At 50.1% G+C, this 26,909-nt stretch overlaps 1 protein-coding gene across 1 annotated transcript in view; it reads right to left on the bottom strand.

Annotated features, from left to right (window-relative positions):
- Positions 1–26,909, bottom strand: part of PFKP (phosphofructokinase, platelet) — a 55,052-nt gene that overhangs the window by 3,258 nt on the left and 24,885 nt on the right. Inside the window, exons 4-18 of the mRNA XM_004691089.2 lie at positions 26,016–26,205; positions 23,766–23,931; positions 22,626–22,670; positions 22,373–22,481; positions 18,927–19,022; positions 16,968–17,060; positions 16,429–16,554; positions 14,668–14,732; positions 14,198–14,267; positions 13,877–14,023; positions 12,395–12,465; positions 10,833–10,920; positions 10,081–10,233; positions 2,011–2,175; positions 117–178 (exon numbers count right to left, since the gene is read on the bottom strand). Of these exons, the coding sequence (XP_004691146.1) occupies positions 117–178; positions 2,011–2,175; positions 10,081–10,233; positions 10,833–10,920; positions 12,395–12,465; positions 13,877–14,023; positions 14,198–14,267; positions 14,668–14,732; positions 16,429–16,554; positions 16,968–17,060; positions 18,927–19,022; positions 22,373–22,481; positions 22,626–22,670; positions 23,766–23,931; positions 26,016–26,205 (1,646 nt within the window). The remainder of the gene's footprint in view (positions 1–116; positions 179–2,010; positions 2,176–10,080; positions 10,234–10,832; positions 10,921–12,394; positions 12,466–13,876; positions 14,024–14,197; positions 14,268–14,667; positions 14,733–16,428; positions 16,555–16,967; positions 17,061–18,926; positions 19,023–22,372; positions 22,482–22,625; positions 22,671–23,765; positions 23,932–26,015; positions 26,206–26,909) is intronic.

The raw sequence follows: 26,909 nt of genomic DNA, 5'->3' as shown, positions 1-26,909 counted from the left end.
AGTACTCTTTCTCAGTATTCAGAGTGAGAATCTGAATACTGACAGAGAATGGTTACTTGCTATCATAAATAGGCTCTGACAAGTTAGGTCAAGGGTGGGGAGAGGTTTGCCAGTACCTGAGCACCAGCCCCCGCTGGATGGTGGTCTTCATCTTCTGTGTCAGGTGCTCCACGTTGGACTGGAAAAGAGTTTTCTGTTAACCAGTCACTTTTACTAAGCACCTGCTGTGTGCCAGGCACTGAAGGAGCCTAAGCACTGAAAATAGCAGTGGGCATGCTTCAGTGGAGGGGACAGTAGGCAGAGGAGAACGCACCAGGTGGGACAGTGGAGTGGGGCGACTTTGATAACAGTCATGTGTCCCCAGGGAGGGCCCATAGGAGCGCACTATCAGTAGGTTTATTTAGTCAGCAGATCTCAACCTTTTCAAATAAATAGATCTTCCTCTTAAAACACAGTACATGTATTTGGCCTAGGGCTTATCCCCTGCTTCACAGACCTTATCATTTTTCCATTACAATATTTTCTACCTCAGGGAAATAACTCTCCATTACCTTTATGTTCAATCTCATGTAACTGCCTAATGAGCATTTCAGCCAATAAATTTTTATTGATTCAAATTTGTGCACAAATTTTGTAAGGGAAGGAATACTCTTATTTTCAGAGGAAAAATATGCAAAAAGATAATCACATGCAAGCAAATCTCAGCTGCCTTTACAATTATTAACTATCCTCTATATGCCAGTTACTGCAATAGTACTGGCCAGACATGATCTTTTAACAGGCTTTTAGAATATTTAATTTGATATTGTAAAGAAATTTGTAGGTGAAAATAAATCACTTATGAGTAAAAAAAACCTAAGTATCTCTACTTGATATATTTGGCTCAGAAACAGGTAAAGCTAAAATCACAACAACTTATAAATCATATTTGTGGTTCTGTGTATTTCGGCTGCGTTTTCATTGCTATCACCCCCATCCGACAGAACGGACTCTGGCTTCACCAAAGTTGTCCGTGAGCACCTTCAGGACAGAAGTGAGGCTAGCTGCCAACACAGCCAGGTGCTGCCCCACCTGCCAGTTCTCTTTCCCTCCACACCCCTGACGACTCCCTCCTGTCCACAAAGGGGGACTGAGCAACCTAATACTGCTCGCCACCAGCCCTTAGCCCCAAAAGCTGGGGGTACAGAGAAACCTGCGTCACTTTAGAGAAAAGGCACTGGTGACCTTAGGAACATGTGGTGACACGGAGTGACGCTATTGTCAGCTGTGGACTTGGGTACTGAGGATGTGGACAGGCTGGGCCACATTCTGCAAGACGTACCTTTCGGTAGGGAACACTGACCATGTGGGAGGCTGTGATGTGTCTGGACAGAGGCCTGCAGGAAAAGTCCTCTGCTTGGAACCTAAAACTACTTTTAACAAAATACTAGTGAGGAGGTTTTTATTCTTAAGCATACACCAGGAAAAAGGAGGCTGGCTTGATCCCTGTTTTTAACTGATATCCCCACAACAGTGTGAGCTGAGCCGTTCCCCCAGGGTCTAGTGTCCCACACCTCTAGCTGCTGATAGCTGCTGGCATTTAGCCACTCCTGGGCAGCACGGATGGCAGGCTGCAACCACTGCAGGGCATCCCAAACTCAGACCCATAAGGGGAGCCAGGGCCAGTCTGAATAGTCCCACAGGCCAAAGAGACTGTGCACAGAAGCTGTTTATCGAGTACCAGGTCCCATTCGACATCAATGTCCAGATCAGTGACCTGCCTGTGAGAAATGCTATTGACTTAGTGGATGAGAGCTCAATAGGCAAAAACACCCAGGCTCGTGTAGAGGACAGACCCTGAAGCATGTCTGTTCGCACTGTCCTGACCCTGAAGGAGTCCGGCATAGGCACCTCCCTGGGCTGGGGGAGCTGGGCCATTGGAAGGGCATCCTGTTCAATACCCTCGTCCCCTCCCACCAACCGATCAGTCAGATGGGAAGCAGCAGCAGAGGCCCAAGGGCCCGCACCTACCTGCAGGTCTCTGATATCAAAGGGCTCCTCAAAAATGTAGGCGGCATCGGCTCCCGCAGCAAGGCCTCCCATGTTAGCCAGGTAGCCACAGTAGCCCCCCATGGTCTCGATGATGAATACACGGCGCTTGGTCCCACTGGCCGACTGTTTGATGCGGTCACAGGTCTGGCCACAGAGGACGACATGGGTCATTTGAGGCAGGTGGGCAGGAAGAGGACAGGTAGCTAAGCCCCATGCGCCCTGCAAGCCCAGCAGGTCCTATCACGTGTCCCCGGCTTTGAGCCCTTGCAGGAACGGCCCTGACCTTGGTCAGTGAGATCAGTCCCTGTGATGTGAGAGCTGCCCACTGCTGCAGACCTGGTCACTCCTCCCGGGGGAGACCAGCTTTTGCCTGCCTTCAAGGCAGCCAGCAGATGTCAGCATGTTAGGTTTGTGGGTTTAGTCAATGGGAATTTGTAATTTTCCTCTGAAAGGCCCTCTGTGAAGTCTCAATTTGGGTCAGCCACACTCCGTTCCTCAATGTTATAGTATGTCTGGCACTGCTACACGAAGTCTGGTCTAGTGGTGGTGGCTTCTTAAAGTGTCTTCCAGACACTTATGGTAGGTCCCCTAAGGCCATGGCTGGGGACACAAGCTCGGGAGAAGAGAAAAAAAAAACACTCACTGCCCTCCTTAGACACGCTCACTCTCCGTCAGGTCTGCAGTCTCTGACCTGGCTCATTCCATGAAAAACACACTGTGGATCTCTGGCCTTGCGCAACCCTCTGGTAACACCATAACCAATTGCAATGCCACCTTCACACCAGCTCCTGGCCTGCCCTCCCCATCCCTGCTGCCACCCCATCCCTGCTGCCGCCTTGTCCTCTAGGCTCCGACACAGTGGCCCTACAGGTCAGTGAGGCCTTAATTCCTGGACGGGAGTGTCTGCTTGCATGACAGTTAAACCCAGGATGGTGATGGGGAGATGATCCTGGATTATCTGGTGTACACAGATAAAATATAAGTGTCCTCCGAGGCAGGGACAAGACACCTGGGAAGAGGCACATGACACAGGAAATGCCCACTGGCAGGTTGTGAGATCAATAAGGACAGGGACTATGCCAGCAAAGGAACTAACATGTCATTTCCTTGGGAAACCCAACTAGTTCCTGGGCACGGGCGGCTGCGTCTGCAAGGAGCCTCGTGAGCGTCCCCGTCCTCTCATCAGAGCCGCCAAAGCCCAACTCTGCAGCTGTGTGTCATTATGTGATCTGGTGCATCTTCCTCACTATGACTGCAGATTCCATGACGACAGGACTCACACCCCTGCCACACCCGCAGCCCCCAGCTGTGCCCAGAGCACCAGCCTCAGGCATCAGCCATCAGGCTTGGACCAGTGGGCACAGGAGGCCCTACGTGCTGCAGGGAAACCAGTGGGGTGGAGGCAGGCGACCAAGATCACGGGTCTTTGAGGGACCAAAGTGCACCAAAGTGTAATACCACCAGTGTGGGAACTCACTCCAGTCCCTTGGGGTACATATAAAAGGTAATTTTGGTTTTCAAACACAAGCTTAATTAAAATCACTCCTAACTATACTAGTAATTATTTTGCTGGGCCCTCACCCTCACAAAATTGACTGACTCAAAATTCAGTGAGTGCTTTAGTTGGTGGGCAGTTTAGTGCTTCTAGAAGCTGAGATGGGAAGAAATAATATCAATGTTACAGCTCTCCGGTGCTTACATTGGTTCTTCCAGACGCATCTGGAGAACCCACACGGGGCCGGCGTGGGGTTTCATCATTGACTTCACTGGATTTCGTCTACAACATTCAAATACTGAAACCTCCCCACACAGTCTGTGTTTTCAAGGAATTCTGGTGGGGGATGAGGAAGAACAGAGCTACATTTTTGGACCACATTCCAGGTCCCCCACAGCTGCAAAATCATGGGTTCTATTTCAAACTGACTCTCCCCAGCATGCCACCCTAAGGCAGAGAATTATTGTCACTAATGCAAAAAGAATATGCAGGTAAAAAATACTTTCCTAAGGCCACCTTGAGGACTACATCTCAGCACTGATGAGGACGACAAAGATGAAGGGCCCCGGTGGACCTGACAGTTGAGCAGAGGCCCTGGGTTCTGTAAGCAAGAGCAGCAGGGGAGGGTTGACACTCAGCCTTTGCTGAGGGCTTAAATGGGCTAAAACAAAACACCTCTCTTCAGCATATCAGTGCATCCAGCATCTTGAATCCTGTCATCTGAAGACAGTCATCTCAGCCAGAGTTATGAGAAGTAGCCTCGACAAGAGGCCACTCATCACAGCCCCGGCCATCTGCAGTTGTCCACAGCTAGTATTGTATATGCCAAGAAACAGAGCCTAAGGAGTTCATGTGCTGGCCCACGGCACCCCTCACTGGGGCTGGCGGCTCTTGGAGGGGTTCTCTGACTTTTAGGGTGAGAGGAAGTATTGAAACACGGATTCCCCCTGCTTGCCCAGACCAGTCCTCATCACTGCCAGTGTCCCCTCCCGCCAGACCCTGACACCCTCCGTTGGTTGATGATTCTGAGACAAGTCTCTAGGAATCATTCCACTCACTACATGTTAAAAAAGGTGTACAGTTCCACCACTGCTAGCTTTCTGCTGTACTGATATTTTAAAAATTTAAATCAAGTATGGAGATAAAAGGGAGTTTGAATGGTGTATGACAGGGAACAAGCCACCAGTGGTCTCAGAGCAGAAGCCACAGTCTTGGAGCCACAGTCCTCCTCCACCACTGAGTCCTCAGACTAGTCTCCTGTGACAAGTATTCCTTGTGACAAGTATTCCCAGGGAGTGAGAGTCAGCAGAAACTGAGTGACCAGTCAGGGTGGCAGGGCCCCACCCACAGGGCACAGAGTGCAGGTGGAGCCAGGGCAGAGGGCAGGTGCAATCGGAGGGTGCGAGCCAGTGGGAGCACTTTGGGGATGCTAGCTGTGCCGTGGGGCCCCAGGGGGAGGGCCACACTACACATCGCCGGCCATTCACATGACTGTATACAGTGCTGGCCCATGGCAGCCCACACTTGGCAAGGAACCTCGTGGAAAGCACTAGTCAGAAAAAAAGGCCAGTCACCTCTTGGCAGCAAACTGTGAGAAAACAAGCAACAGACCTAAGATGCACATCATTTTATGAGTCAGAGACAAGACGCCACAGAATTTGGACAGCGGGCAACCTTTCCTCCTCTATTCCGACGGAGTATCTCAGCACAGGAGAATGAACTGGGCCCAGGCTGGTCAAGGTCTGTGCCAGGCTGAACCAGGGGGCTCGCCAACAGAATTAGGGCTTAGCAGGGAAACAGTGGAGCCCGCCTAGGTATGCACATGTGAAGAGGCCGAGCTCACCTTCCGGGTGACAGGGCCTGGACTTGGCCACCTCTTGTTGATAGGGGACTGCCTCTCCCCACAGCACAGTACACAGGAGCCATCAGAGTGCTCATGTCCAACCCTGACCACAGACCTGGTGACCCCAAAGCCGGGGCGTTGAGCGGAGCAGGCTGGTGGGACTCAGCGACAACCAGCTCCAGCCACCAAACATGACAGCCCTGGGCGTGGGCTGCTAGACACAGCGGGGCAGTATGGCACTGACGTACCCTCCTGAGAATCTATCTCCACTCCTGCCACACCCCCACCACCAAGGAGGCACTCAAGCATGGGGTCTGCTGTCCTGGCACCCCACCTAGCCACTGCCCCTGTGCTTCGGCTACATGCCCCCAGGTGCTGTGCTGGGGTCTCTTCTAGCTGCCGCATGTCTGGCTGTGCCACTTGGGCACAAGAAGTGACCCACTAGTGCACCTGAAACCTCAGGCCTTCTGTGCAAGAAGCAGGAAGGTGGGAATTCCACCCAGAGGACTGAGAGAATAGCGGAGCTTTGCCAAGGTCGATTCTCCCTAGGATGGAGAAGCTAGGGCATCTCACCCTTAGCCTGCCAAGTGTGATAGCAATGCCAGCTAGTCAGGGGGAAAAGGGTAAATGATAAATATGGCTTACTTATCCTGACAGACTGAAATAGGTTTCCCCTGTCTGGCAGTCTCCTTATGGAAGAGAAATAAAATGTGGGAGCAAATAAAATGAGTCACTGCGCTTACCTCGACTACCGCATTCAGGCTGGTATCAGAGCCCAGGCTTATCTCTGTGCCTGGGATGTTGTTGCTCAAGGTGGCAGGCAGGACACACACAGGGAAGCAGAATTCCTGGTGGCTGCTACGGGCACCAGCCATCATAATCGCAGCCTCATAGCCCTGCAGCGGCAGTGCGGGCAGTTAGTGCAGCGTCGGCCCTCCTGCCCGCCACCAGGCGGGGGCTTCAGCTTGACCAAGTATCAGGGAGGACACCACTGCCAGGGGGCATTAGTGAGCTGTCTCCCCAGTCAGTGAGAGGAAATACCAGTGATGCAGAAACCGGGGCGCCAGGGGTTTCCAAAAGTGCCTAGGGATTGGAAGGAGGGCTCAGGGCCCAGCGTGGAGGGGCCACAAGCATGAAGGCAGCAAAGCAGGGCACAGGGTGTTAGTGGTAGAGAACAGTGGTTCTTCTTTGGCATCTCGGAGCAGGTGAGCAAAGCCGTAGACCGGGGGTGGCTTACATACCAATTTAATCTTGTGACTTTCTGCAGTAGGTGGGGTGCACGACCCTGCTGCAAAACTATGCAATGGCCCCACATCCCTAATTTGGGCCACCCCACAGTCCCCCACAGCAGACATGCACTTAGAGCACTTGGGCCCCCAGCTGGGTGCCTACCCGCTGTGAAAGGAGGGACCTTGTCCCTGCCAAGCCTCCTTTGCAGGGAAGCAGCAGACAGTACTGCTGAGTAGTTTGCTGGAATCCAAGGTCAAACTGTAACTGTGATGTCAAATAAGTGAGCTGTTGTTAAGCACAGGGACGGGTTTTGCATGAACTGCTCCGGGTGTTAGTAAAACAGTGGACACAGGCCCACATCCACCATCCCTAAACCCACAGCGCTCCAAGCAGCAGGGGGTGGGTCTTGGCGGCCATGTCTGGTCTTTATTTTATTCCCCTGCAGTAACTATTCTCCATCTGGCTGCCTGACTGTAAGTTCCGAAGCAGGTGGCACCGAGGCTTCTCAGGGAGGCATGTCCTCCATTCCATCTTAGCACCCAAACATGTCCTAGGGCGGCTATGGCCCAAGGATGGTGGAGCGTGGGCCCTTAGGTTAGTTAGTGCTCTGTTAGGGATGAGATGAGGTGGGCAATTCTTCCCACCCCCCAGACTCATCAGCCTCTCCACCCCCCAAGCCCTGCTCCAGTGTCCACAGACCCCGCTCCAGAGAAGCACACCCGGAGGCCTCTGCCTCAACCACAGAGGAGCCACCCGGAGGCCCCTGCCTTGGAGACAAGCTCTTGCCCAGATCCCGGGGCCGCACCGGCTGGGGCTCTGAGGCGAGATGTCACAGCCCCACTCAGCCCCCATGGCTATTCGGAGTTGTCCACGCTAAGAAGAGAGGTTTTAAGGAAATAATCATGGTCCCCCGGTCTCTAGGATCATCTCTCTGGGACTGTGGCTGCTGCTACCTTCTCAGCGTCGAGGGCCGCACAGGGCCCAGCTCGTGTTAGCTGAGTTTTGGGTAGACGCGGGCCATTCTGAGGGATAAACACCTGCAAACACCTGCCACATGAAAGGCCCACAGCCAGTGTGAGTGTTTTCTAGACCCATTCTGAGGGATTGCTTTTGTGCTGTTCCCTCCGAATAGGAGCTCACACTGGCACTGGTATCCAGCGAGGCCCTACCAGCCAAGCACTGATGGTGGCAATGAGAAGCGACTTTCCAGAACAATGATTAAACACCAAAGAGCAGGTGAGAGACTTGTGCTGGGCTTGTCCCTTTCAGCACTGCTGACCTTCTGGGGGGGGGGGCACCTCTGGTGGGGGCCAGCCTATCAGCGTGGCCTCCAGCAGCACCATGGCCTCCCACGGATGCCAGTGTCACCCCTTCACCTAGCTCTGACCCCCAGAATTGTCCTCAGAAATGGCAGATGTCCCTGAGCACAAAATTGCTACTCAGTGAGAAGCACAGAGTCTGAGCAGGAGTGGGTGGCACTGGAGATGCTGGGTGGCACTGGGGGCTTCCCAGCCAAGCAGGCAGCTCTGAGACAGACAGAGCTGTGTGACAGCCACGCTTGGAAGAGCAGGCCACCCTGGGAAGGTAAGGTGAGGGACCGGAGCGCACCTCGTTCTGCTCTTCAGCCCAACATTCCCTGGGTCCCAGGTAGCAGCAGGAAAGAACCCAGCTACCGGCTCTGTCCTCAGCCTCCTCCCTGCCTGCACATTTCCTGCTGACAGAGCCATCTCCTCCCCTTTCATGGCCATTACCCACCCCAAACCCAGACCTCCCTCAAAGGACTCAACTTTGCTGTAGCTGGGAGAGGCCTGCAGCCACCACGCCCAGGCTGCCGGCAGTCCTCTGTGCTGATTTCTGCTACTGAGCAACTGCCCGCTTATCCCAACCTCAGACCAGAGCCAGAACTTTGTCTCTGAGCCTCTGGGCAGCTACATCACACACCTACACGGGTCAGCAGGCCTGGCACCCGCACCAGCGCAACCTAAGTTATCACTGGTTATCCTGGCTCTGAGAAACGCAATGGAAACTGAATTCAAGATAAGTAAGAGATCTCAAAATCCCTCTAAGGAAACAAGGATGGATAATTGGAAGTTCCTTCCCTACATATTTTGGTGTTCAAATACTTTGGCTTTCAGATGTAACAATACGCATGAATTATATCTTTGTAATCTGGAAAACAATTCCATTGTGGAGCCTGGAATTTGAGAGTGGGCGTCGTGTCTTTGTGCTGGGAGTGCAAGTGAATTGTGGCAGGGAGACGAACACCGACCTCAGTCAGGACCTGCAAATGGAACTTGTCACAGCCCCCCCTCACCCCCAAGACTGGCGCTAATTAAGTAGCAATTAGGAAAAATGAGCCTCCCGTTGCTTCCACTGCAAGCTCAGCAAAAGCATGTTCAAAATTCAGCTGAGGCAGTGTGACGAGCAATGAAACAAGCGAAGCTCATTTCGCGACAGACAGGGACCTTACAGAATGAAGACCAGGAGCTGAATGACTCAACAGCAGCGCAAGTAGGACACAGTCACCAGCACAGCGCAGGCGGGACAGGTGATGGCAATGAGGACGCTCCAGCGGGACACAGGCGACACAGGTGGGGCTTTTTAGTAAAGAAATTGCAGAACGTTTAAGAAGTGCAGAAAAGTGAGAAAACCAAGTGCTAAGCGTTGCTTACCATTCTTTTAAAAATTTTTAAAGCATTTCTTTATTTACCAGTACTAGAAACAAATGGCATGCCATGGGTGGAAGGAAAAAAATCTCAGAAAAACATTCAAGAAAACTCAGGCTCACAAGGAAAATACAACTTGGGGATGGATGGAAAAAATTTAATCACTGAATTGAAAAAAGAAAGAAAGCAATCCTCAACTCCCATGTGATTGCTCAGGTATGATGTACAAATATGATTATAAAGACATTATTTCTGTTTTGTTATGCCTTTCAGATTAAAAAAAAAAAGCTGAAATAGCATCCATACAAACATCACCAGTTACAAGGGGAGAAGGAAACTGGTGGCCACAATCAAAAGTTTCACAACTTCCATGGTGGATGCAGGCTAAGGAATGAAAAATAAAGCGTTTAGCTCAAGTTCTACACTTAAACGCTCCAGTAGGAGCTACTGCACCCAGGATTTATCACAATGAGGTGTACAGGCTTGACATAAATTTGGCTTGTCCAAAGGTGAAAAAAAACCACTTTCATGATTATCCAAATCACAAGAAAATGGTGAGCTCCTGCCTCACACGACCTGCAGGCGTCCCGGTAACTCCACGGCCTGGTGTTCCGGCCACGTGCAGCGTGCAGGAAGGAGGTGGTGAAAATCTTGGGGAGTGGGTCAGAGATGCAAAGGTCTTTTCCTACCTTTCTGAAGATAAAACAAACCCAGACCTCACTGAGGTTTCTGGCGTACTGGTAAAGAAAGAAGCGGGCCAGGTGCCCGCTGGGTTAGTGAGTGCGGCACCTGCTTTGCTGACCACATGGACTTACGTCGGTGATGGTGTTCAGGGCCGTGTCTGCACCGATGCTGAAATCAGAGCCCGGCACGTTGTTGGAGACGGTGGCGGGGACCATGACCATGGGCACACAGAGCTCCCTGTGTTGCTCCCGGGCAGCTGATAGCTCTAGCAATCCCAGGTAGGCCTGCAGGTAAGTGTGTGCAGTTGTGGGGAAGAGAAGGGGAGCAGAAAGAGAGGGGGATGTTGATGGGCCACTAAAAAATCAGGCACGGAGGGCAGCACGGACATCATCATGTAGAAGCCAGACCATGTTTCTCCCGGGTGAGAGTTGGATTAGGGTGAGGCCCTAATACAGTTTTTACATGAACTGAAAGGTAATATTGGCACTGATCTTGGCAGAGTAGACAAAATTAAGACCAGCAGTCCTGGTATGTGCTTTAAAAAAAAATAAACTGCCCATAAAACAAATTGCCCATAAAACTACTTTCCTCTCTGAATCACCAAAGGGCTTCGATTCCAAAGCCAGAACTCACTGATGGTGGGCGTCAGCAGGTGCCAAGCTCCCCCTGCCGGGCCGAGCCACTTCCCTAGTGCCTGGTGGGCTCCCACCTCGTCTGGACCGTGCCGTTGTCTGCATCACGACCGTCCAGTGGCGGTCGGACGTGGGGCACTATGACTGCCTTCAGTGAAGAGTAGCAGGACCACCATGCCGGCCTGCAGCTGGCCGGAGGCGCCGCTCAGACCCGCCGCACCAAGAGCTAGTGGGGGACAGAGACAACAAACCTCAAATCCTCCGATGATCAAGAGCGCATTGATGTTGTGGGTGCGGATCTGTGCTGCGATCGCCTCCAGATACTTTCCAGGCAGTGTACTGAAACGCAAGGGACAGGGTCACCCCCCAGCACCCCAACAAGACCCATTCAACTCCTGCCCATTGTCCGACCCAGCAGCACCGGAACCATCTACCTCCCTTCTCCTGGGGCCTGGGGCCAACACAGTGGCATACTGGAGAATCCCACACAGTGAGTCTCGGTACATTTTCAGAGACACTTTGCAACCATCCAGTGGCTGGAACGCTACTGCTCATTAGAAAGCTAACTCTACGGCCTCAACAGAAAGACCAAGAATGTTCCCAACAATAACTGTCCAAACCTTCCAGTTCTCAAGTCACACATGTCCCACCTCAGGTCCTGAGTCACACCCCCTCCCAACTGCCAGTCTTCTCTGTTTATTCCCCTGCTCAAGCGTGGCCAACCCACAGAATCAGGCAATGACAATGGCCATGCAGGGGCCAAAGAGCCATACCCCGCGTCCCCTTAGTTCCCAGCCCCATCCTACTCTTAAGCTAACTAGGGAAAATAGAGAATCCCGAGCGGTCTGGTAGATTTCTGAGAAACTAATGTGAAACGCCCAAAACTGGGATTAGCTGGTGCAGTAAGTGTGCACACAGGCCCCCCTGTCTGAGGCAAAGCTGACTGACCTAGCATGTCGCCCGTCAGAGCACCCAGAGTATGCCCAGGTCTGTTCAGAAAGCAAACCACTCTGGGGGTGGGGATGGGGGGGTGGCACAGTCTGAAGAGGCCCAGGAGGCAAGTCAACAGGTTCCCTACTTCTATGTAGAGCTTTGTCCAGAACACAGGAGGCCAGGGGTTGCTACACCCAGGGGCACCTAAGTTTCAATAGAACAGAGGTGGCCAAGTTCCTTGGGGCAAAAAGAGGACATGGATGAGGAAGCCAACACTATTAGACCCAGATATCACTTTGCTCCCCTAGAAAATGAGATGTGCAGTTGTGACGGGTGTTCACACTTGTACCCTGAGTTCGAAAGGATTGGCTTAGTATTAGATAACAGCAATTCATTAGAATGCCCAGGTCCTGAGTCCTACCGGAAACAGAAGTGTGCTGTAACTTAGAAACATTTTTGTTTGGAGTCACTCAGGGGGCGTCTCTGCCATAGGATCTGGGCTCCAGCACTTCTGTGTTCATGTCTGCTGTCCCCAGCCATGGAGTCACCGCCAACCTGATTCTGGTCTGGTAGCACATCCCAGTGCCCAGTGAACTGTATCACCTCAAACAAGAGCACTGTGTCCACCTGGTGGCTCTTCTGACCAACGGCAACGAGGGACCGGGGAGAGGATCCTCTCCAAGTTCTCTGATTGTCTCTTCCCAATGGTCGTGTCTCATGCATTACCTAAAGCACAACCCAGACTCCCTGGGGTGGGCGGGACAGACCCAGCAGAATTCCCTTCCTGGAAACTGAAAGCACAGGCTGTCCACCGGGTACTCTCCTTGGGAGCAGGGCTTATTCCTCCTAGTAGCAGATTAGGAGCAAGATGGAAAATTACCGCTTTGTCCCAAGGATGGAGCCTCCTTGGCCAGTCCAGCCTCCGACATCTGACCAGCCGATCTCTTTGATCTAAGTGCAAACACAGAATGAAACAGCTACAGTGAGAGAGGAAAGGGTCTGAGAGTTCTAGAAACAGCTCAGGTGCCTGCACCCTTGACAGGCTTATCTCCTTTTCTGTAAGGACTGCTGAGGCCTTGTGACTGCCTCCATCCCAGGGTTGAGCAGGTGAAGAGGTGGAACAATTCTGAAGCTGATCAATGAATTGAGCACCCAGACAGGGCATCCTGCCCATGGAAGGGCCTGGCTCTCATTTCCCATCAACTAAACCACCCAACCAGTCCAGGTGGATGCTTTAGTTGGCCAAATTCTACCACTGGGAAATAAAAAAACCTATAGCTTTTACGACACCCTCAGAATAAAGCTGACCCCTTACGAGTACCTAGAGAGGATCCAGCTCTTATCTCCTCATCCAGAATCCCCATTCTTCTCCTCTCATCCTCTGCTTGGTCATATGGGCTCGCAGTGGGACACTCTACCTCAGGGCCTTTGCACAGCTCTCCTCTCAGCCCCGGACCGACCTCTCCCGTATGTGCACAGCCATGGTGCACTCCCATGCTGAGTCAGAGCACGCCTTCCCAACAGCACACAAGCCCGCCTCGGCAGCTCTCCTTAACACCGGTCACATCAAGGACCAATGTCCACGTCACCCCATCTGCTCTCACTCACCCCTCTCTAAGACGTACACTCCACAGAGGCCAGGAGCTTGTCTGTTTTCACTAACTTGATTCCACAGTCTTAAAGTTCAGCAAATGGCTGGTGAGTAATCAGGTAAAAAAAATGCAATGGACCCCCTTCCATCTTGATGCACTTGATTTAAAGTGTAGAGTTTGTAGCCTCTCCATAAAGTCTGAGAACCTAAATCATATGATCTCTCTCATGTTAATGTTCTTAAACCCCAGTTTTCTCATAACCAAAGATAATAGCACAGATAGATTAGGAGATTTAAATGGGTGAAAAATTGTGGGAGCAGGAGCACACAGAAACCCCCCGGGGCAGTAAGTATACATACCAACCCCCTGCCCCCATAGTGTTAGATCTTTCTTTGAAGGTTTTTATCCAGGTGAGCGCTGCAGTGTGTGCTGCCATTGCACAAGCCACCTACTGCCACCTACGGCACCTGGGTGCTCACACCACCAGCATTTCAGCACCTGTCCCCCTCCCACCTGACTTCCTGGTATCCACTGGACCCCAGAGGTACCTACTATCCTTGAGAACCCTTGAACCATTCTGAGCTCAACCGGCGGGTCTAGAATAAGCATTAGGACAGGATTCCAGAGTAGAAGTTGCGCATTAAAGAACAATCATTGTTCACCCCATGGGAGAACAGTAGATTCTAAAACCAGGAAGCTATGGGCCTCCACTCCCCCACGTCGTTCTCCTCCGCTACGTTCCTCCTCCTGGAACCTCCTCAGGGACTCACCTGACCTTTGGCAAAGCCCTCGAAGCCATCATAGACGGCGAACATCTTGTGTCCATCCGCAATGCCCATGCGCACTGCCGAGCGCACCGCTGCGTTCATCCCGGCGGCGGGAGCACCCACATTTATGACAGCAACGTTACAGTTGCTCTGCAAATGGAAAAAGACATGAACCCCCATCACTGGGTGTGTTCCAGCTTGTATTTGCATGGGCCAGGCAGGGAACTGGGGGGAGAGGGGAAGGGCGCAGCTTCCCGGGCAGGAAAGGACTGCAAGGGGACAGCGGAGGGCGAGGACTGAGAGCTACGTGCAGCCATCTCCTACCTTTGGGATCTGAGAATCTGGCAACTTGATGGCAAGTCGCTTGTAGGTTTTCAGATTGCCCTCAAAGCTCCTAAAAGGAAAGGAGACAGTTGAGATAGCACAGGGGGACTGTCTTGGAGAAGGGGCAGAACCGTGTGGAGCAGATATTCTTACGCAGGTGCCCCTGTGTGGCAAGCCCTGGGAGGGGCCCCACGTGCTCCACTTGCAGCAGCAGCAGCAGCTCTGTGACTAGGATTCCTTAGGTTTTTTGTTCTACACGCTGGATTCTACAGTTTTCTATCTTATCTCTTACATGCTGAGCAACCTCCACCCTGCCCCAAATAATTTCTAAATAGCCACGTAGGCCTTCAAGCTGCAGAAACTGCTTTTTGTATTGAGACTGAGCAAGTGCAACTTCTAAGCACATTCTAGATGGCCAGAGCAAGGAACACAGGCTCTCATCAGAACAGAGATGCCTCCAAAACTCTCACCTTCCTCGGAGCTGCACAGCATCCTTAAATCTCCTCTCATCCATCGCCTTTTGTACATCCTGGGTCTATAAAGCAAAATGAAAGAGAAAGAAGTTGGCAGGGCTCAGCACCTCTGTGGCTGTATGTATGGGTGGTGGGTGGCGGATAAGCACTCATGGCCTTTGTGGGGAAGGCATCTGTGGGACAACGCTTGAGGACCCATATAGGTTGCTGGCACCAGCCTCACCCCTTCAATTTGAGAATGTTGGCCAAGTTATTCATCTCTCTACACTTCAGTTTCCTCATCTGCACAGTAAGAAAACATAATCCCATTGCTAATGCCATCTGCAGTTAAAAAAAAGCATATCGGGCCCTCCCTGGTGGTGCAGCGGGTTAAAGCACAGCACTAAGAAGCTAAAGCCACTTCAGCATGAGTTTGATCCCAGCCCCAGAGGTGATCCACATGGTGTAGAAGACTTTTCCTAATCCACCCGTTGCTCCCCTCAGCAGTGTACCTCTGCCTGTTCTGCTCCCCACTCTGTCTCTGGTGAATCCTCTCACCATCCCTGTATCTCTGGCCTGTACCCCAGGTCTGTATGCATAAATAAATAATAAATCTTTACAAAAAAAGGTACATCGGACCCTTAGACACAACCTCACAACTAGTAAGCTGTTCACTAGGGTTTTGTGAACTGTCTGACTAATACAGCATAATATGCAGCTGTTTGTAGGACAAGACAATTCATTCCTGTTTGTGTTTATCTAAACAGAGACTGACCCTAAGAAATGAATTAAAAAAAAAAAAAATTACAGCACGTAATTTGGTGTTCAGATCCTTTAAAGCCTCTCCCATCACACTCACATCTAGATGAATGAAGGTAGCCTCCTCCCCAAACACACACACATGAGTGCATGCACAATTCACACATACAAACACAAATACACACACCGTCATAGACAAAGACACACACAGACACACACACACACACACACGAATGCGCAGAAACACCTCCATGCACAATTCAGCACAAATTCAATACACACTCAACACACACACAACCTCATTGACAAAGATACACAAGCATCACACACTCATAGGCTTCTGGAAATGATATTTCTAAGGTTACTTTCAATAAGTTCTTTAATTACTTAGTAAATGATGTACATCAAATAAACTTCAGAGTCTCTGGAAAGATATAATAAAATGATATTCTTGAACAGACTTTGAAAATAAGAGGTAATAGCAATGTCTAATGAGTTGCCGCTGCTGCCTCAGCTAACAATGTAACTAGAAAATTCTAACCAATTTTCCTCAATCTGTCAGCCTACACGCCAAGGCTGGAATGAGGCAACGCCGCTGAGCATGTCACCTGAGTTAGGCAGCATGTGTCACATCACAGACGTGAGTGTCTGAGGGCTGGGGAGGCAGGAAGTGAGAGACTCAGCAATGTCCCCCTGTACCCCGGGGCAAACTTCCCACCAACCTCCCCCACCAACCCTTAACTAGGCCTTTCTCTCCACTGCTCCCCCTGCCCCCCACCTTTTTTTGACCTGCTGACTGAAATGTCTGAGATGCTCTGAGGAGAAACATGCCTTGCTGAGAGAGTCCACTAACTCTCAGGGAAATGACTAATAGGCTCATAGAGGCGCTAACTTAGAACAGAAAACGGAAAAATGGCCACATGCTACAGAGCCCACAGGGCAGCTCCTGCGCCTCTGAAGGGCCATCTAACTCCCTGTCCAGCGACAGGAGGGCAGCCTGCTTGTGAGGCCCACACTCACCATCCGCACGCACTCCATCAGGGGCAGGCGCACGGCCTGGTTCCCACTTAGCGACACCACGCAGGCGGGGGTCTCCGGGGTGGCCTGGAGAAGGGCGACCACAGCCTCCACGCCCATGCGACTGCCCTGGAGACAACATCACGAGGTCAGACAGCCAAGCCACTTCCTTCGCCTCCTCCACCCCCCAACACAGACCAGTCAGCACAATCGGCTTGTGGCTTGTGGGGGGAAGGAGTGGGAATCTGAGCTCAGGAGAACCACCCAGATCCCTGAGTCTGTTTCTAGAAACCTGCACGTGGATTACCACCTTCCCACCTTCCAGGTTTGTTCAAGGGCCTCAATCGTCCTCAACATCCCTCGCTTGGTGAGGGTCCCCATCCCCCCACCTAGGGGACTAGGGACTCTCTAGGCAGCAGGTCCCAGTCCCTCACTGAGCCAGCTGGCGGAGACAGCCCTGCTGAAGGGTGCTCAGTCTTTGTGGCAAATCCTTTCCTTTGCTGCCCCAGAAAAAATGCCCTCTGACTTCCATCCTCACTTACCAAAATCCTGTCAAAGGCTGAAGGGGTCCCGCCTCGCTGCACATGTCCAAGTATGGTCACTCGCGTGTCGAACCCTAGCTGCTTGACCACAAGCTGAAGAGAAATAGCTCCATCAGGTAACACAGACACAACACGCCATGGACGGGGCACATCTACCCGGGCTTGATGACGAGCGGAGGACTAAGGAGAGCCCTATGCTTCCCTCAGAGCCACGTGGGCTAGAACATGGCGATTTCTAGACCTGGCTTCCTGAAGATTGTTGAGTTTGAGGGCTAGCTGAAAAATTTTTTTTAATAATGTCTATAACCAGTTAAAAATGTTATGTCTCTCCTACCTTGAAAATAAACATAAGTAACATGACTTAAAAAAAAATCACTTTGAGAAGCTTGTTTTTAAAACATGACTAATACTTTATAAAAATGTAACCATTTCCGGGACTCCCTGGTGGCGCAGCGGGTTAAAGCGCAGCACTAAGAATCAAAAGCCACTTCAGCATGAGTTTGATTCCTGCCTGCCCCAGAGGTGACCACATGGCGTGGCAGACCTCTCCTGACCCGCCTGCTGCTCCCCTCAGCAGTGTACTTTGTTGATCTGCTTGTTCTGCCCCCCCACTCTGTCTCTGGTGAATACTCTCACTGCCCCTGCACCTCTGGCCTGTATCCCAGTTCTGTATGAATAAATAAATCTTAAAAAAAAAAAAAAGTAACCATTTCCAATACTGGATGACTGGATGGTTTCACTCACAGCAGGACTATAACCAACTAGGCAAGAAAATACTAATAATGAACAGCTACATACCCAAGACATTTTACCTGGGTGGAGTGGGGAATGGGATCAATAACAGTGGGGGGAAGGAAATGCACTGCACTATGGTGATGGCACACGGGTGATTTGGTGATGGGAAGCCCCCGGGGGGGATTACAACTGAGATGATAAAATGCACAAAATGTAAAAATAAACTATATATGTATTTTTTAAAAGCCCAATTTAAAACAAACAAAAAAAATGTAACCATTTCCATGAATCACCTTAAATTTGTATAGGCGGATGGAAAAAGGACAGCAGTAAAGTTGAGGGGTCCTCCTCAGGCTGTGACCCCATGGACCCCCGGAAGAGGGCTGGGGAAGGTGACCTCTCTTCCTGGCCCATGGTTTACTCCACTACGGAGATGGTGGGATTAAGCACATAGGGTCTTTTCTGGAGTCTTACAGTCCATGACTCCTGTTCAACTATAATTAGGAGCAACACAGAATTCTTGGCTCTATGGATAATTGCTTATAAATACTACCAGATAATTTTCTCAGCTCTCTCTTAATATTTGAATATTCAGATGCATAGTTGGTAGGTATAAATAATTGTTTGGTTTTTTTTCTCACTTGTTGACCGTAACTAAACACACAGTAGAGAAACCAACTTAAAAAGACAAGTTAATAATGTCTTTGGTCCTGAACGGTGGTTTCAATCAGAGCTGTTTGCTAGTATTCCTTCCAGAGTGTGGTTTTCTTCCAGAATTCCAGTGGGTCTGGCCTCCCCATCCTGGCCTGCCTGGTCCAATAGGTCTGCACTCATCTGAGTGAGGCAACAAGAGAGCAAGCGGGGGTTGCGGGTGAACGGGAAGTGTCTACGTTACTCAAGAACGCATTCTTGGCTGATCCGGCCAGAGTGGCTGGTAGCCAGAGCTGGAAACTTCTACACCACTCCACCAAGCTTCCTCCATCTGTCTGGGAAAATGGGGCCTTTGGGAACGTTCCCAGTGGGAAGGCAGGAAGTACAAGACCTCCAGCATTGGGAGCTAAATAAGTCTCGTTATGAGCCACCATGAAAATCTTTTCAAGTGTCAGGAAGAACAAAAAGGATCAACGACATAACAATGCAGGGTTCTAACCCAGACTGTGCCAACACACCACGTACCCCCATTTTCAGGTGGATGACAAGGGAACAAAGAACACTGACACTCACCTCCTTGATGTGCTCTGAGGTAATGGGTCTATTTTGGGTATCAATCGCTCCTTCAGCCACAATGATAATATTCAGTCTTTTTTTTCGGGCACGGTTCTAAAAAAAAAAAAACAGAAAATGAAAACCTTCAAAATGATGAAACTGTTCTGAATAAACAACACGCCAAGGGGGCTCCAGTGACCTGGCCCCTAGCCCTAGCCAGTAGGATTTGTGCCCCAAGTTTACAAACAGCACTTCCTAACAGCAGGCACCCTGGGTGGGTGAGAGGTAGAGGGAGGAGGAACCCCAGCAATGGGAAACCCATGGGAAGTGCCACTGGTGGGGTCCATCCAAGAAGCCCATGAGTAGGTGGTAGGTTAATTTGTCCTGTCACCTTGGTCCCCAGAAGGGGCTGAGCTCAGAGGCTGGTTTCCTCAGTATCTCCCTGCAAACAAGGTTTCAATTCTCAGAAGGCAGAGTTTCTTGGTCCCCTCCTAGAAAGCCCTCAACCTTCATCTCCACATTCTCAAATGGGAAAGCCAGCAATTCTCCACAGTCTTGCTCAGACAACACCCCCACAGGCTGGAACCACCACACCTGCATTCTGCTAGCCTGCAGCTCACAACAGTAATCTAGTCATGCTCTAAAATCCTTCTCAGTGCAGCTGTCCTCTAAGTCTCCAGTCAAGGCTCCCCCATAGAGAGGGTGAGCCCGGGGGGCTGTCAGAGGTGCTCACTAAGAGATAGTTTGATTCCCTAGTCAGTCTGTCATGGGAAGTCACACAGATATGTTGTTTTAGGATGGATAATTCATTATTATTATATATCAAACAGTTTTTCAGACAGGAATCTAAAGTGTGAAGATATCAGTGCACGAGAGATTATTTTTGCATCATTTGGAAAACCAAAAAAATATAGCAAGCAATGGCATGTCCATAACTAAAGGACTTGTCAAGTAGCCACACTTTACCCATAAAATATTCTGACAGCATGGTCTATATCTACTTCCATGAGAAGATAGTTCACTGAAAGCCTCCTGGATCCCCACCTGGATCTGCTAATGCATTCACTGACTCCTCATGGGATCATTAAAGAGAGGTCATGTCACCCACATCATGCCAAGGGGGTCAGGGTACCGGGCATGGAACTGCGGTGTTGGTCCAGAAGAGAGGCAGAGTCAAAATCTAACCTTGGAATCCTAATGCCCCAGACAGTCCTTTTCAATTTTACACTCAAATCTCTGGGACTTGGGGGCTTATTTCCTAGGTCAATTTATCCAGCGAGATATTGGAAAACTTACTGCAGTGCTGCATTAATGACCAATTAATTACATATTAAATATAATAGTCTATATTCTTGTAGAGCTATGTTAATACCCAATAAAATTAATTATATATATTAGGCATTTTATTAGTCTTACAATGCTATATTAATGACCATTAAAAATAATTATACATTAAAAAAATATCAAGTGTTTCAAAAACACTGTTGAAAAAGATACCTGTACCCCTATATTTATTGCTGCTTTACAATTGGAAAAACATGGAAGCAGCCCAAATGCCCAAAAGTAGATGACTGGATTAAAAAAATGTGGTACATATATACAATGGAATATTACTCAGCAACCAAAAAAGAGAAACACATGTCTTTTGCAGCAACTTGGATGGAGCTGGAAAAGATCATGCTTAGTGAGATAAGCCAGAAAGAGAAAGAAAAATACCGGATGGTTTCACTCATAGCAGGAGTATAATGGACCAGGCGAGAAAATAACAAGAATAATGAACAGCCATATACCAGAGACATTTTGCGGGGGTGCAGTGGGGAATGGGATCAAAAACGGGGGGTGAGGGTGGGGGTGGGGAGGGAAGTGCACGGGATTATGGTGATGGCACATGGGTGACTTGGTGATGGGAAACCCGCGGGGATTACAATTGAGATGGAAAAAAAAATGTACAAAATGATGTGAAAATAAACTTAAAATAATAAAAAAAATATATCAAGTGTTTATACATTTAACTTCTTTTAAAATCACTGCTCTACATCTGTCAGCACTTGAGGGGAGAGGCCCCCACCAATTCTTACTGTTGTCCTAACTGTGCAGTTTAAGTTCAAAACCCAAGAAGATTTGCAGAGAAAAGCACATAGCTGTGAACATAATGACAACCAGTATCTAAATACCAAATGACCACCTCAACTGCCCACCTCCATGCCTTCCTGACCACCATACTCCCTGTCAGTCAGGATTAGCTTCCACATCCCTAAGAAGTGCCATGACCCTTGGCCTGCCATAGCATTGCCCCGGGCCAGGCCAGGGACTGGCAGGGAGGTGGAAATATGGCTGAGCAGGGGGGAAGTCACAGTCTCCTGGGGGTAATTTACCTGGATGTCCACAGGCCACACAGAAGTAAGTCTAAAAACAACACCACCCTCCCCTCACACAACCAACCTGGCCTCACCCACACCAGCTGGTGGATGGAGAATGTCGCTCATGTCCCCGTATCAGAGACGGGAAACGATGCACTTACTTAGGCCTTTAATGGTAACGTTCCTACTGAACAGCCCCCCTTTGCTGGTGATGCACATCTAAGGGCGCCACCCTCCAAAGATGCAGGATGCTTCTCAGCAGAGATGCAGGTATGAGAGAGCTCCTTTCATCAGTTTTTAGGTCAACAAAGCACACTGTTGGATTCCTTTCTCCAACTCTGTCACCCTGAAGGGGAGGGCGGTGTCTTCCTGTGCTCAGGGCCTTGTGCCATGAGGGGCGGTGCTTGCTGAATGACCAGCTCACACTGCTCCCTTACATTATTTACCTCAGAGTGAGGAGACAGTTGTAAAAGTAAGGGGAGGGAAATGGACCATACTTTGGGATTTCTGCCCTGAAAGGCAGAAGCTGGTTTTATGTGCAAACTCACATGCCTTCATTATAGAAGCCTTCAGGAAGGGAAACTTGATGTTAATCATCACAGTGTGAAATGCAACATGCACAGACGCATGGCAGTGGGAGGCCTGGCTCGGTGTTCAGCACAGAAACCTGGCAGTAAGGACAGTGGAAGGGGGCACAGCCACAGGAGATGTCACAGCATGTGGGGGACTCAGGTTGGAGTCAAAATGCAGGTCTGTTCATGCTCAGTGAGTGGGGATCGGGCATGAAGCAGCTTATCTCCCCGACCCCAATCTTTCCTTTCATTGCCATGATCTCGGGGAAAGTCCTTACTCTAAAGCTTTAGCTCCTCCTCCACATGAAGAACAGTTATAGCTGTTTTTCAGTTGCATTATTCTTTGCAACATACATGGATACGTGACTAGCCGGTACAGGCAGATCCCATGGTGAGCTTGAACTCACTTAAGAATTGGAAAGTGTTCACCTATTGAAAACTGCCAAGTTGCTAATGCCAGAGGCTGCTGCAAATCCTGGTCTGAGAAGTACAAGTGACTCACGGCCATGGAGGGAGACAGCGTGTGAGTTACCTCTGAGAGCTTGACGCACATGTGCTCCTCCCAGCCTTCTTCTGGGGGTGACTCTGGAAGGAACACCCAGTCTGCCCCGCAAGCCAAGGCACTCACCAGGGCGAGGTACCTATTTAGAGAAAACAGTATCCCGTAAGGCTTGGGTCACCAACACAGGAGCCCTCCCAGGAAGCACTCGATGGGAGTCCAGGGCTCTTGGGAGAATGTTGCAATAGGGGTTGCTCCCACTGAATTTGCACCCCCGTGTACGTACCCACAGTGTCTCCCCATGACCTCGAGAACAAATGTCCTCTGGTGGCTGGAAAAGAAGACAAAGGAAACATCCATTCACCACTACTGGAACAGCACAGAAAAGGAGGAGAAAAGTGTTTTTGCAGCCAAGGCAGACAGCGAGCTGCACACCAAGCATGGCAGGTCCCTAACTCTGCCATCCTGTCCCACTCCCGGCCCCTCCCCCAACAAATGCCATCCCAGCAGCATGCCAATTTCTGTGATAAGGGGCTTGGCAGCAAGCCCGCTTCCTGGTAATGCTCTGTGCATCCATTTGCCTGCACCCAGACAGATCTACACTTCTAGGGCAATTTTCTAAGTTCTTTCCAAGAAAATAGCTCTACTTAGCTAGTCATCCTGCTGCCAAGAAACACAGGCTGGAGACGCCCCCAGCTAGTGCAGGAGACAGAGAGCTGGGAGTTAGACAGTCAGCTTCGTGACTGCCCCACACGCTGGTCCTTCTGTGGAAGGAAAACCTCAGTGCTGCCAACAGTCCATGGCACGGTTTTAAGAGCCACGCTGTTCTTAAGAACTGGATGAGCCTGGACGCCTCAAGCAAAAATCGGAAGGTGCCTGTGCTATCTACTCTTCCACCTGTTCTTGGTGAAAAGTGTCTACACCCTCCCAGGGGCCACGGAAGAGCACTCAGGGATGACCCTGCATGGGTCCGCCCCGTGGACAGAATGCCACGCTTCAGCATCACCTAACTTTGTCACATCTGCAGGTCAGCATCCGGGCAGTGCTCGCTGGTAGTGTCTAACAAGGGTGTGTCTAACAAGGCAAGACTCACAGTTCTACTCTCAGAGGTTCCCAAAGGAGACCTCTGCCCAGGACTGCTTCCTAAGTTCTCCCTGATGAACATTTTTCTCTGACAGTCCAGAGTAGGGGGTAACTTTATACCTTGAAAATAAAAGTCTTCTTGTGCCATTTTCTAATACTCAAGGGACACACTTGCACACCTCCACATCCGTGGAGGCTGGAGAGTTGACAGGTATCTACTTAGCTTAAAGAGAGTTGGAATTGAGGGTGTACAGGCAGCAGGTCTGAACTCAGGTTCTATGGAAGCTCACAGAATCAGTACACACATGCCCAGCACCATCGCTGCCCCTCCAGAGGTGCCTACCTCTGGGCAGTGGTCATGATGGCATCCACAACCTCAATAATCCTGTGCAAGGCAGAGTCGGTGCCAATGGTCATGTCAGTCCCACAGAAGTCATTGTCGATGGAGCCCACCATGCCCACGACGTTGAGGTAGCCGTGCTTCTCTACCTCCTCTTTGCTGATCTTGCCTGTGGGGAGAAGATGGGTCACACGTGCTTTGTCAGCAGGCACAGTGCTGATGCCAGGACGCCACGCTGGGCACTAACAGGCAGGTGGCCATGGGCAAGAAACTCTCAATTCTAAACTTGCTTCCTGTCTTTATTTTCTCAGAACTGCATGTCAATTAACCATGCACGCCTAGAGAAATAAAAACCTGACAAAGGTGAAGACAACAGTGTTGCAGATACACAGCTAAATCACAAAATGAGAGGAGGAAGGATCAGCACACAGCTCCTGGCGGGCAAGACTACTTTGGTCTGACTTTGGCCTGGCACTGGCTTCAGAGGAAGGCTTGGCTCTGAACAAGGGCAAGTCACAGTACAGAATTAAGCCTTTAAGAATGTTGTGTAACTGGCCTATTGATTTCTTCCACATCCGTGGGGGCTGGAGAGTTGACAGGCATCTACTTAGCATTCCCAGATCTGCTTAAAGAGAGTTGTAATTGAGGGTATACAGGCAGCAGGCCTGAACTCAGTGGGCTATTCCTCCTCGGCATGATCCCCAAGCCTGACTTATGCCAGAATAAGGTGGCCAGAAGGTGTGTGGATCTTGCTGCTTGCCTCTAACCACCGTTCCTTATTTCCTGAAGCAGATCTTGCGGACCCTCAGGCACCTGCATCAGCTGAAGTTTACACCCTTGACAAAACTGCTGATATTCAGGCAATACACTCCCACGGATCAAGTTTTACATTAAATTGGACTCTTGTGATGGCACCTCTGAGATATAACCTGTGACATATATAGGGTTCTAGGAAACCCTTTCCTAAGTGGCTTCAAAGATGTGAAGGATGACCTAGCAGCAGACCACTATCATCTCATTGGAGCCCCCAACAACTTCCATTTATAGAAGCCCTGAGGCCTGCCCCTGTGGAAACAGTATGGAAGTTTCTCAAAAACATTAAAAATAGATCTAACAATCCCTCCCTGGTGGCACAACAGGTTAAAGCACAGCACAAAGAAGTTAAAGTCACTTCAGCATGAGCTCGATCCCTGACCTGGGAGGTGACCACATGGCCTGGTGTGGCAGACCTCTACTGGTCCACCCACTGCTCCTCTCAGCAGTGTGCTTCATCGATCTGTCTGTTCTGCTCCACAATCTGTCTCTGGTGAAGCCTCTCACTGCCCCTGTGACTCTGGCCTGTACCCCAGTTCTGTATGCACAAATAAATAAATCTTTAAAAACAAATAAATAAATCTAACATAGGACCCAGCTACCTATCTCCTTACCTACCAAACAGTGCAAAAACACCCATTTCAAAGGCACTCCTCTGGGCACTGCGCCACTATTCACAGCGGCCATGATTTGGAAAGAGTCTGCATGCCCAATGCCAGCTGAGTGGATTAGGAAGTGTGGTGCATCTACACAGTGGAACACTATTTGGCTATGCAAAAGATGAAGTCCTTCCAGATTCAACAGAATGGATGGAATGGCAAGAGATGATGCTGAGCAAAATAAATCAGAAGGAGAAAGACAAATATTTATGATCTCACTGATGCGGGATATAGAGAAATAACACAAGAACGGACAAAATGAATCGAAAACAAACACTAGAAATCTGAGAGCAGAGTTAAAGCAACCAGAGGGGGAGAACGAAGATGAGGAACAAAGGGGGGGAGGCAATGCACTGGGGTGGGGGATCGTGGGTGCTCAGGTGGCACGTGTGGTGTGGCAACACACATCTCAAGAGGGGTGCCCACGGAGCTGCAGATGCAGCATGATGGCTAATCCCAGCTGGCATCCAGGGCTGGGGTGTCCTGGGTCCCCAGAGTCACGGGTTTCCCAAGGTTCCCCTTGTCTGTATAAAGGGCATACAGATCAAATCCATCTCTGATGGTTCACATGAAGTAGCCATGTGATGGCTTTAACCATGTGATAAAAAAACATGTACATGTTAAAAAGCAGTACAGTGAAAGAAACAGACTCTTCCTATGGCTTCTGGCATTCCTGGAGCACAAACTCAGACCTGGTGGGGTAGCTGTAAAATATGTTAAACAGGCAGACATCCGCGAGGGGCAGGAAGCCCAGGCAAGCACTGTGCAGGCAGCAACGTACCGTCTTGGGCCAACTCCTCCAGCAGCCCATTCCACTCCTTCCGGAAGATGTTGGCCCCCGTGAGGCTTCCGTCCCCGCCAATGACACACAGGTTGGTGATGCCCTGCTGAACCAGGTTGTGAGCAGCCTTCAAGCGACCTTCTCGAGTCCGGAAGGCTTTGCACCGGGCACTGCCAATAATGGTCCCTCCCTGGAAAAAGAAGGAATTCTTTTAATTTATTTCCTCCTAACTGAACAAGTGCCAGACTGGGTTCAAGTCAATGCTGATGTGTACACACAGGGCTTTTAAAACTGAAGGCTCCCTTCTTTGAGTTTTATAAATTGGTCATCTATGCAAATCTGTACTTCTCCCCATTTTTATTTCCATCCTGAAATTCTATGAAAAGACCCCAACGGGGTAGCCAGGAAGGCAGCGAAGCAGGGGTGATGGCAGGGTCAACTCAGCAGAGCAGAGGCTGCGGAGGACCTCAGCTGCCCTGAGTGAGGCTGGCAGGACGGGGCAGCGGGCCCGCACCCAGAGCCGGGACAAGCGCAGCACCCAGTCTCAGCGTGCCCTGTGGCTGCAAGAAATGAGGCCAGCCCACCTACTTGTCCCAGGCCCACACATGTGCAGGCAAAATGTGCAAAACTCAGAGCTACAGGGATGTTTGTCTACCACATGCCCCCTTGTTTTACCTATTTTAAAAAACTAAATCTTAAGTGTGATCATCCAGGCTTTTGAAAGAGCAAAGTCATGATTTTTTACACTTGGTTAAAAAAAAAAAATCAGAAGGAAGATTCCCATTTTTACTTAGAAAAGTGTAGGATCCTAGTCTTTTATGCGGCTAGGAATGCACTTATACAACTTCAATTTTGTGTGCGCGGCTCCCAGTGCTCACTCAGCTCAGAGAGCAA

The sequence above is a fragment of the Condylura cristata genome, unplaced genomic scaffold (assembly GCF_000260355.1).
Source record: "Condylura cristata isolate star-nosed mole 26May11 unplaced genomic scaffold, ConCri1.0 scaffold00030, whole genome shotgun sequence".
Lineage (NCBI taxonomy): Eukaryota > Metazoa > Chordata > Mammalia > Eulipotyphla > Talpidae > Condylura > Condylura cristata.
The sequence above is the reverse complement of the archived record's forward strand: the minus strand, read 5'-3'. Positions and strand labels throughout refer to the sequence as shown.